The sequence below is a fragment of the Mytilus galloprovincialis genome, chromosome 1 (assembly GCF_965363235.1).
Source record: "Mytilus galloprovincialis chromosome 1, xbMytGall1.hap1.1, whole genome shotgun sequence".
Classification (NCBI taxonomy): domain Eukaryota; kingdom Metazoa; phylum Mollusca; class Bivalvia; order Mytilida; family Mytilidae; genus Mytilus; species Mytilus galloprovincialis.
In genome coordinates, this window is record NC_134838.1 from 57,714,774 (window position 1) to 57,727,504 (window position 12,731).

At 32.6% G+C, this 12,731-nt stretch overlaps 1 protein-coding gene across 3 annotated transcripts in view; it reads left to right on the top strand.

Moving 5' to 3' along the window:
- Positions 1–12,731, top strand: part of LOC143079481 (inositol 1,4,5-trisphosphate-gated calcium channel ITPR1-like) — a 283,048-nt gene that overhangs the window by 82,933 nt on the left and 187,384 nt on the right. For all 3 annotated transcript variants that reach the window (XM_076254840.1, XM_076254849.1, XM_076254857.1), the window contains exons 10-12: positions 4,162–4,257; positions 5,101–5,258; positions 10,349–10,448. In XM_076254840.1, the coding sequence (XP_076110955.1) occupies positions 4,162–4,257; positions 5,101–5,258; positions 10,349–10,448 (354 nt within the window). The remainder of the gene's footprint in view (positions 1–4,161; positions 4,258–5,100; positions 5,259–10,348; positions 10,449–12,731) is intronic.

Below are 12,731 nucleotides of genomic sequence, written 5' to 3' on the forward strand. Positions count from 1 at the left end.
ATCTATCCAGATTGATTGTAAATGTTGTTGACATACCTTTCCTTGACTATGTCCATGTTAATTTTATAAGAGCACAGATATAGGATATGAAAGTTTAATATTTGCTGCTGAAAGTGTGTGAAATGTACCTTTTTTTAATTTTTTTTCTTTTATCATAGAATGAAAATAAGCATGCAATATTTATACACTGAATTAAGAGTATTGTATGCTCTAATCTCTTAGGAACAATATAATTTATATGAGTAACAAATTATTAATAATGAATATTTTATAGTATTTCATAAATATCCTCATTAAAATATTATAAAGCTTGATGATGGTAAGGATCTGGTTTTGATATTAGACATGACACTATGGTATAATGAAGGCAGTCTGTCCGTATGTCAACAAAAGCTTGATGATGGTTAGGCTCTGGTTTTTGTCTCGCTTGATGAAGTCAAAAAGCGATACATAGGTATGCTGTTTCCGGCGGTGCCAGCATCAACAATGTTTGTAGTTTAGGTCTAGTTTATGGTGAACAACTAGTGGTAAGTCAAAACTATTTAGTATTTAGTAGTATTGGCACATCTCATTACCATGGAGAATATTTGGCCCTGCTCCTTCAGGTATGGTATGTTGACTTTAAAACTTTTGCTTAGTTTTCATGTACATGATGTATTGGTTTGTGATTAGTTCAATGTATGGGGAATCACTAGTGGTAAGTTATGATAATTGGTATGCAGTTGTATAATCATTGGCATATTTCCATGGGGATTATTTGGCCCTGTCCCCTCAGTCATGGTCTATTGACTTTGAAACTTTTGCTTAGTTTTCATGTATTATATTGGTATGCAGTTGTATAATCATTGGCATATTTCATTTCCATGGGGATTATTTGGCCCTGTCCCCTCAGTCATGGTCTATTGACTTTGAAACTTTTGCTTAGTTTTCATGTATTATATTAGTTTGTGATTAGGTCAGTGTTTGGGAAACCACTAGTGATAGATAAATGATATTTGGTATGCAGTTGTATTAGCATTGGCACATCTCATTATCATGGAGATTATTTGACCCTGCCCCCTCAGTTATGGTTTATTGACTTTGAAATTTGCTTAGTTTACATTTTGTGTTCTTAAGATAAGTCAATAGATTTTGGTATGCAGTTATTTAAGCATTGGCACATCTCATTTCCATGGAGATTGTTTAGCCATGCACCTTCAGTCATGGTTCATTTACTTTGAATATTTGCAAAACTTACATGGTAAAGTGTTGCTGTTTTTTGCATTATCGAAATCACAAAAAAGCAAGACATATCTTTGTGATAACAGTTTATGATATTGGTCACAAGACATACTAGATATAATGAAGGCAGTATGGCCGTATGTCAACACAATTCTTTATGATAATCTTATTTCCTTTTTTTTTCTGAAATTTTATCACAGTGCTAGAATTTATAAAAGTAAATCTCTTTTGAATTTAGTAATTTTTACTGGTCATTGCAGAGTGAGGAAAATGTTAACATTACAAATTCCTAGATCCAACTCCAGTATTATATAATTTGAATTGATTTAACCAAATCTGCATACTGTATTGAGATTGATAAAAGGAAGCTTCAATTTTGAAAATTTTTTGGTTTGCCAAATTTGTATGCCCCATCTACTAGATGACATCTAGGGGCATTTTGTTTTTCTTTTTGTCCATCTGTCCTGCTTCAGGTTAAATTTTGAGGTCAAATTAGTTTTTGATGAAGTTAAAATTCCAATCAACATGAAACTTAGCACACAAGTTCCCAAGTACCCCAATTTCACGATACCCTACACATAGAAAGCAATAGTGCAAGGGGGCATCCTTGTACTATGGACATATATATTTTTTTTGAGCCATTTTACTTACTTCTGATATTTTAGATGCCTTCTAAATATTTGATTTTGTCCAATGATCCTCTTCAAGGTTGCAGCAGCTTATCCCTGCTATGTCCATTATTAACTCATTAGGGCCCCGCCGATGGCGGGTCGCCCTATAGTGATCAGTCTGTCCGTCCGTCCGTCCGTCTGTCCGTCCGTCCGTCCGTAACACTTTCGTGTCCGCTCCATATCTAGAGAACCGTTATGATTTCATACTTAATACTTAACATGATTATTAACCAACACCAGAGGGTGTGTCATGTTGTATGTACAACTTCCTAGGTCAAAGGTCAAGGTCAAAAACTTTGGTTTCAGTTGACAACCCCGTGTCCTGTGGTGAAGATCGTGTCCGCTCCATATCTAGATAACCATTATGATTTCAAAGTTTATACTTGACATCCATTTTAACAACCACCAGAGGGTGTGTCATGATGTATGTACAACTTCCTAGGTCAAAGGTCAAGGTCAAAAACTTTGGTTTCGAGTTGACAATCCTGTGTCCTGTGGTGAAGATCGTGTCCGCTCCATATCTAGATAATCGTTATGATTTCAAAGTATATACTTGTCATACATTTTAACCACCACCAGAGGGCGTGTCATGATGTATGTACAACTTCCTAGGTCAAAGGTCAACGTCAAAAAAACTTTGGTTTCAGTTGACAACCCTGTGTCCTGTGGTGAAGATTGTGTCCGCTCTATATCTTGAGAACCGTTATGATTTCAAATATTATACTTGACATCCATTTTAACCAACACCAGAGGGTGTGTCATGATGTATGTACCACTTCCTAGGTCAAAGGTCTGTCTGTCTGTTGGTCTGTCCATCGCTAACAAATTTGATCCACATTATATTTTGAGAGGACAGCTGTTATTATTTCATACTTTATACCTGACAAACATTTTCAACTTAACATATATATTAACCAACACAAGAGAATGTGTCATAATGTATGCATCCTAGGTCTAAGATCAGTCTGTCGGTCTGTCCATCCGTTCGTTGTTCTTAACAAATTGTGTCCGCTCTACCTCTCGAGAACCATTAATATTTCATACTTTATACTTGGTGGGTCATAATATATTGAAGGCATAATTCTAAAAATATGTGACAAATATCAATTGGGCAGCACCTTTAAACATATTGTTCAAACATCAATCCATATATCCAGAAGTCACCTTAGAGTAGTAAACAATAAGTTCACATCATGCAGTCATATCACTATTATACTATGAAAGTAAGATGAGAATATTTATCAGTTTTAACTTAAAATCTTAGATCAAAATCACACATGAGACTATGTAATAACTTCAAATAATGCTTCATATCAGATTATCCATACAACTTATTTACCCCACGTTATTGACAGCGGGGCCCACAGAGATGGCTCCCATCTCAATGATATCTAGTTATATTTACTGAATAGTTGAATCAACAATAGTTCATATCATTTAAGAGTTGGTTTTTTAACCCTCTGACCCTCTCACCTACTAAGTAAGGCAATTTGGTTTTTAAGAGAGATGTAGGTTAATAATTTTTTCCTGTAATTGGTCATTTGACTAACTTAATAAAGTTTTTGGTAAAAGCAATTAACATTGAAATTGCGATTATGCATCGACTTCAATCTTAGTACACATACTTATCAAAAACTATATATATCGAGTAACAATTTCCACCCTAAATTCAGGGTTCCCTGAATATGGAACATATATAGTAACATTTTATGTGTTTTAATATAAATAGAAGATGTGTTATGAGTTTCAATGAGATGACTCTCTGTCCAAGTTAACAGTTATAGGCCAAAGTACAGCCTTCAACACAGAACCTTGGCTCACACCGAACAGAGAGCTATAAAGATCTCCAAAATTACTTGTGTAAAACAATTCTAACAGTAACATCAACATGCTGATCTATATAAAAAAAAGAAAAACACCCATGATCAACACCAACAAATGACAACCACTGAACAATAAACTACTGACTTAGGACAGATGCGCAAAGAATGCAGCAGTTTAAATGTTTTAACCGTTGCCACCCTTCACCCTTACCTGAGACAGAAGTGTAACATTTCAACCTAAAAAGACACAATATGAAATATCATTGAAATGGCTTAACTTGAGCAAAAAGACATTTAAATAAGAACAAGTAAACATGCATCGAATTTAAGTTTGATCTATGACACAAATTAATAAATTTGTTCAGAGTATGTAAGTTTTATCTGCAAAGATATATGTCTGTGTATGGATATTTTGTGTACAAGTTGATATTTTTGTGTATTGACAGGTTGTACATCATGATCCATGTCGTGGTGGTGCAGGACAGTGGATGAGTCTGTTTAGGTTTAAACATTTGGCAACAGGACAGTATTTGGCTGCTGAGGTATATTAATAATAAACAATATATTGTGTTTGTCGTTAAGATTAAAACTACCTTAATTAGATTAGTTAATATCTCACCTTAGTCATTACCTGTTTGTTTAAAACATTTCTCTAAAAACTTTTGCCACAATAACCATTAGGTTACGGGAACAGTTCAGGTTATAGTTCTTGAAGTTTAACATTATGTAAATTAGGGGAAATGGAATACATGTGCTATAAAATTAAGAAGATGTGGTATGATTGCCAACGAGACAACTTTCCACCAACAAAATACAGAAAACCCAGTTTGCTGTCAATTTGACAGCTCATTCCTTGTTGGCTATTACTTTTAAAACATTAATTGATAGATTGAAACTAAACAATGAATATTATCAGGAAGGCAAGATTTAATTGAAAAAAATAAATTGTGCAAATTGTCAATTGAACTCCTTATTTTTGTCTTTAAAAGACTTATCCATTCTTAGCTTATAAAAAAGGCCAAGTGAGCTATTCTCATCACTTGATATTTGTCGCTGCTATCCCTGAACGTTTACCAACAAATCCTTTTTTTGACCCTTTGTTGTGTTTTGGGCAAAAACTGTAGTGGATATCAAAATGCTAATAAGCAACACAAGATCAACAAAAAAGAGTTTTTAGTCATGAATTAAATTCTAATCTTCAATGTCTGAGAGTATCCATTGTTATAGATGCATATAGATCTAGGCTAGTGACTCAGGCTATTTAGAACAACTTGTTCTTTATTATACATGTAACATCATTTGAGAATTTACCTAAATGAGTACTTATTTTATTTCTATTATGCATTATATTTATATAGGATGAAAATGATTCTTATTATTTATAGATTGATAAAGACCCAGCAAAGGATAGTATGCGAGACAAATTACGAGGATCTCCAACAAATCCTGTATACTGTTTAGTATCAGTGCCACATGGACATGATGTGGCAACAATCTTTGAATTAGATCCAACATCTATGACCAAAGATTCTCATGTTCCAAGGTTAGAATATTGATATTTATAATGTTTTATAGATCAACAAAAATACAACATACAATATGTTTAATATAATTGTCACACTAAGAAATAGTGACAGCATCCAGTTGGACACTGTGTCATAAGGGAATAAATAATTTTCCACTTTTTAGCTCACATGGTCCAAAGGGTAAATGAGCATTCTCATCACTTTGCATCCATGGTCCTTTGTCATCTGTCAACTTTTACAAAAAATCTTTCCTTCACCACTTGACCAATTTAACCAAATTTGGCCAAAATCATTAATGGAGTATCTAGTTGAAATATGTGTCTGATGACCCCTTCTGTCAAATATGAATGAATAAAATCTGACAGTTGCATTGTCAAAAACTGTCAGATGACTTCTTACAGAGTTATTGCCCTTAACAGACAAATGTTACCATTTTTTTTTATTCATTTTTGCCTAATATCTTGAAAATCATATTAGATAAAAAGAAACTCAAAATCATCAGTTTACTCCTTACTAGAGTTTTTGGCTTTTGATGAAAATTTTTACCCTTTTTTTTTTGCTTTTTTGTCTTATATCCAAATAATCATAATAGATGAGAGAAACTTAATTAAGCAAAACAGTAGGACAGGATTTTCAATTAACCCTTAGACTGCTACGCGTGACTATTGTCGTTCCGATAAAGCAGTCTGCTACTATAGTCGTTTTCCATAACTTGTTTGTTTACACAGTTACCATGGAATGGGCGGAGTCAATATTCATGAGATTGCGGCAGTTTCGACTTGTATGGATTCTGATTGGTTAAAATATCTGCATTCTTTCGTGTGTCTCTTGACTTTAAATCAGGTATAAGCGATAAAACCGAAAGTGAAAATTTTTGATGAAAAAGTGACAAAATGGTGGATATTATTTGGAGAAATGGCCAACACGTTCAGAAGTATTTCAATGATAACGATTTAACAGCGGCTGCCGATGAAAAGGATTTGGACGAGAACAGAAGGTATAATAGATGGAAATAGAAACATTCTATCAAAACTGCGAACAGAAGACTTTTAAAGCGAGAACCACAGGGATTCCAAGACCTTGTTCAAAATGGATGACATGAAACAGGATTTGCAATGTTTATCATATCGCCTTTCAAATGTGAATCAATATTGACTGACACCAATAGATCCGAACTTTAAGTTTGTCAAGATTATTTATTGATGAAAGCTTTAACAATGAACTTGTCGTATAAATATATTTGTACATGGAAGTAAAAGTCGGCGGAGTGAAAGTCCGAGGAAAATACCTGAAAATAAAAAAGGCTGTTGGTCCGAGAAGAAATTTTTTTTTTGATAATCACAATGGAACTAGTTCTTAAAAGAGATTTTTAACTATATTGGTTCAATTCTGAAGTCATGGATAACATTGATGGATTCTTTAATAAAACATGAAAAAAATAAGTTTACCTTTGTTTACCTCTATTTGCACCTGTACAGGTGAAAAATGACTAGAGATTCACACAAAAATAAAATAAATAAAAAATACAGAAACTAACAATACTTTTTTGTATAACTTTTATCGATGAATATTCAATATTTACAAAGATACAGCAGTTGTAAGTGAACATGTTTATTTCATCAGCAATTAAAATTTAATTCAGCAATACACAAAAGTACAATAGAAATGAATACAGCAGTCTAAGGGTTAAGGTAATATGAAGGAAATCTTCCAACAACTTCTTATTGGAATAACTGCCCTTTAATGATGATATTCACCTTTTTTTTTTTGCTTTTTTAGCTTACCTGGCCCGAATGGCCAAGTGAACTTTTCTCATCACTTGGCGTCCGTCGTCTGTCGTCCATCGTTAGCTTTTACAAAAATCTTCTCCTCTGAAACTACTGGGCCAAATTAAACCAAACTTGGTCACAATCAGCATTGGGGTATTTAGTTTTAAAAATGTGTGGCGTGACCTGGCCAACCAAAAATAGAACATAGGGGTAAAATGTAGATTTTGGCTTATAACTCTGAAATCAAAGCATTTACAGCAAATCTGACATGGGGGTAAAATTGTTTATCAGGTAAAGATCTATCTGCCCTGAAATTTTCAGACGAATCGGACAACTAGTTGTTGGGTTGCTGCCCCTGAATTGGCAATTTTAAGGAAATTATACCGTTTTTTGGCTATTATCTTGAATATTATTATAGATAGAGATAAACTGTAAACAGCAATAATGTTCAGCAAAGTAAGATCTACAAAATAAGTTATATGACTAAAATTGTAAGTTGACCCCTTAAGGAGTTATTGCCCTTTATAGTCATTTTTTACCAATTTTTCATAATTTTTTCTTATCTTTTACAAAAATCTTCTCCTCTAAAACTACTGGTCAAAATTTAGCCATACTTGGCCATAATCATCATTGAGGTATCTAGTTTAAAAATGTGTGTGTTGACCCTGCCAACCAACCAAGATGGCCACCATTGCTAAAAATAGAACATAGGGGTAAAATGTAAATTTTGACTTAAAACTCTGAAACCAGAGCATTAAGAGTAATTCAGATATGGGGATTAAATTATTTTGCAAGTCAAGATCTATCTGCCCTGAAATTTTCAGATGAATCCAACAACTGGTTGTTGGGTTGCTGCCACTGAATTGGAATTTTTTAAGGAAATTTTGCTGTTTTTTGGTTACTATCTTGAATATTATTATAGATAGAGATAAACTGTAAACAGCAATAATGTTGAGGAAAGTAAGATCCACAATTAAGTTAACATGACCAAAAGTCAGTTGACCCCTAAAGGTGTTATTGCCCTTTATAGTCAATTTTTAATAATTTTGTAATTGTAAATTTTTGTAAATTTTAACAAAATATTTTCCTCTGTAACTAATGGGCCAAGTTCATTATAAATTAAGATAATTGTAAGAAGCAAGAATGTTCAGTAAAGTAAGATCTACAAACACATCACCTATGATAAAAATTATAAAAGTTGAATAAACAATTATATTACAAAAATTATCAACAAGTCCAGATTTCCCATCAAGTCAAAATTTGTTAATATAGTAGGAAGACTGTCACTCTTTATAGGAGTGATTACCCTTTGATTTTTTATGTTTAGACCAGTTGTATATACAGAATGTACACAGCCATGTATCACCATCACTGCTGGTGATCCGATGGATATATATATATATACAACTCTTCTAAACATCAACCCAACAATGTTAGATCTGTAAATTTGCTTTTGCAAATTTTTTGTTCTTCCCTCGCCAGGATTCGAACCCATGCTACTGATATATCTTGACACCAAATTGCCTGCACTGTAGCCGTCCCGCTAGACCACACGACCACCTGGGCTTCATAAAAATGAAGCTTTCGGTGGCCGGGTGTTTCCACGTCAGTTTTAATGTAGCGTCGTACTACATTACATGATATATAGGTTGCAAATAGAATTGATCATATATAAGAAAGGGAAAAAAGGGTCTACATATTTAATTTTATATATATATATATATATAATTTTATATAATTTTAATTCAGTAACTGTATCAGTTTATTTTCACAAACTGATCCACGCTTAATTAGATTGAATGTTGACTGTTGCTATTTTTAGACATTATATATATATATATATAAGCCCCCACCCCCCACATACACAAAAAATAAACGCATTTGGAATATAAGTAAGAAAATCAAAGTACTGAAGTACTGAACATCGGATGACCGCAAGTTCTTGTAGATGGTTAAAAGCACATGTCACAGAAAAAGATCACATCTCTATACCTGAAACTGAGGTTAATGTACAGAAATATATTTTTTTCTGAGACAATTTCGTGCATGGATGATGAATAAATGAAAGGAAGTTCAATGGCACTGCAATAAATATTATATTGTAGTGATACAAATCGGTATACCTTGGACTATTGTACTAATATAATAATTGTCCCAGAGTATACACTGGTTTGTTGTTATATATTATATTAATATAACAGTTGCATGAATATATAATTTTCATCCATTTGTATATCATTCTATTCTACTATTCTCATAATACTAAGTGCAGTGTAAGTGCATAATGGAAACTCTTCTGTAAAAAAAATAGATTTTTTCTAAATGATTGGATATGAGAAGACATTCGTATTTTAATTTCCCACAAAAACAATTACAGAATTACCGGTCATTGGCAGGAGTGACGCATCAAAGTTCTTGAGATATTCTTCCGCAAGCTTTAATACAACTTTCGGTAGTGTGCATAGATATTATCAATGAATTTTTACTTTTATATATATATCTTATGACAAAACATTTTCATGCTATTAATTTGTGTTTTAATGAAAATATTTTTAGGAGTATCCATTGAAAAAAATGAATTTAAAACAAGGGATAAGTAATGTTATTTTGCACTAGATAATGTCCGCGGATCTCTAATTTTTATAGATAAGTTTAAAACCCAAAACAAATTTGCATAATGGAAATTTAGGCGATAGCAATACAACGTAATGACCTCACGGTCATGTAAAAAGTATTTTGAAACGTTATTGAATGACGACATATGCATATTGTGCAACTGATGTCGTCATAGTTTTGCTTCATATCCACAAATTCCAAAATGTGACAAATTTTAAATGATTTTAATCTTTGCTTTACAAGAAAATCAACAGCTGTGTCTCATTGTATATTTTGCGAATACACATATAATGTTTACATATTTAAACTGGATCAATAACCATAACTGGATACTTCTTTGATGAGTTTATCCCAAAACACCTGTGTATAGTTGGACTGGTCTAGCTGTACTAGCTATGATGACCGAACTGGTTAATTTCCGCCCAGTCAAGTGAAATAAATCAATTAATATCTAAGGTTCATTAAGCATGTTACTTTTTCATTGAGAGAAAGAGAATGCATGACATCAGAAGCCTACATCATTGACACTGCATAGGTAAAATAATATCTGTCCTTCAAACTTGAGAGGATGTGTCTCAGCTAAATCTTATTTCAGGGCTGTCACCTTTCAATGAGATTGTAGCTAAAAAAAAACTCATTTGAAAAACCATCCATAATCTATAAATATTGGTTGTAGAGTAAATGAAGACTGTAGTCATTAACATGTGTATATTTTTTTACAGAAGTTCTTATGTTCGTCTGCACCACCTATGTACCAATACATGGATTCACAGTAGCAACATATTTGTGGACAAAGAGGAAGATAAACCAATTAGAAAGAAGGTTTAATTTTTAAGACCTCAATTTTAAATTAATTTTTTTTAAAACAGTTGTTTTAGTTCTGACAAGTTTCATTTCCATGGATTATTTGACCCTGTCCCCTTTGTCATGGTGCATTAACTTTGAAACTTTTGCATTGTTAACATGTCAGTTTGAGGGAAACCTCTTCCTGTGGATTCATTATTATTTGTGGCTTATTCTCATTTCGCCTTAGCTGTCAAAATTTTTATATAAATTAAATCTCATTTCGCCTTAGTACAAATTTTCAGGTTAAAAAGAATTAACTAAGGCGTAATGGGAACTTGTGTAAACAATGGAATTAAGTTATTTTTTGTTTGTATTGTAATTATTGTTTGATAAACTATTGAATCTTGATATATGTTATTTTAATGTAAAATTCTACCTTGAAATACTTTTTAAAAGATATTTTTTTGTGTCTTCCCAATGTCTCACTTTTTGAATAATTATTTTAAGAGTGGCTCATCTTTTTTCAAATGTATTTTTAAATTAGCAGACTAATAATGTACATGTAATAAATAATCACTCGAGAGAAAAGGACTAATTACATAAAGCATAAGAATTATTTACATAAATGTAAATAAATATTACTATTATGATAGTATTTTACTTATAAATGGACTTAGTTTATTCGGCCAGGAAAAATTACATTCATTCTGTGGTAAAAATTTATAATAATAACTTTCTTAAACTATCCTGGATTTGTACCAAACTTAGACAGAAGCTTGTTTATGATCATAAGATAGTATACAGAAGTAAATTTTGTAAAATAAAATATTCCATTTTTTCATTATTTTACTTATAAATGGACTTAGTTATTCTACCAGGAAACATTACATTCACTCTAGATCTGTGGTTAAAGGTTTTACAACTTTAATTACTTTCTTTAACTTGAGACTACTGTAACTGTGTTATAGTAGTCTCAGCTTTAACTATCCTGGATTTGTACCAAATTTGGACAGAAGCTTGTTTATGATTAAAAGGTAGTATCTAGAAAGAAATTAAGTTAAAATTTTGTTCTTGTTTTTCGTATTTTACTTAAGTATGGACTTAGCGTTTCTTCCAGTTACATAACATATAGTCTGCAGTAAAAGTTTTTAAAACATTTATTAGATTCATAAACTATTCTGGATTTTTACCAAACATGGACAGAAGCTTATCTTTCAATCAAAAGATAATATAGAGAGGAATAATTTTATTATCCCCCCCCCCCCTCATTTTTGTTGAGCCTGCGAATAACAGCAAAAGTAGGCGAGACACCAGATTCCAAGGAATCCTTACAAATTTAATATACAATTAGCACAGTTTTTATCTTTTTTTAATATATTTTTTAATTAAAATTCTGTTACATAATTAAACAAGTCTGTAGGAAAACATGTTTTTCGTGTTATATTACACTTTTTTCGTGTTGCATAATGTAAAGGATATATATTATTTAGATTTTTATACCCCCGCTTTAAAAAAGGGGGGGTATACTGTTTTACCTCTGTCTGTCCGTCAGTCCGTCCGTCAGTCCGTCAGTCCGTCCATCAGTCCGTCCGTCAGTCCGTCAGTCCGTCCGTCAGTCAGTCCGTCCCATGAAACTTTCGTCACATTTTTCTCAGGAACTACACATCCACCCTTTCTGTAATTTGGTATCAACATTTATATATGTTAGCCATACCGTGTGATGCGTTTTCAGATTCATCACTTGACAACTTCCTGTTTACCGAACACTTGTATGATTTTACACATAATAGCCAAGTTGAAAATTTTCGTCACATTTTTCTCAGGAACTACACATCCACCCTTTCTGTAATTTGGTATCAACATTTATATCTGTTAGCCATACCGTGTGATGCGTTTTCAGATTCATCACTTGACAACTTCCTGTTTACCGAACACTTGTATGATTTTACACATGATAGCCAAGTTGAAAATTTTCGTCACATTTTTCTCAGGAACTACAATACAAGGATTTCTGAAATTTGGTTTCAGGATTTATATAAGTCAGCTATACCGTGTGATGCGTTTTCAGATTCATCACTTGACAACTTCCTGTTTACCGAACACTTGTATGATTTTACACATGATAGCCAAGTTGAAAATTTTCGTCACATTTTTCTCAGGAACTACAATACAAGGATTTCTGAAATTTGGTTTCAGGATTTATATAAGTCAGCTATACCGTGTGATGCGTTTTCAGATTCATCACTTGACAACTTCCTGTTTACCGAACACTTGCATATTTTTACACTATTAATATTATCCACTTGCGGCGGGGGTATC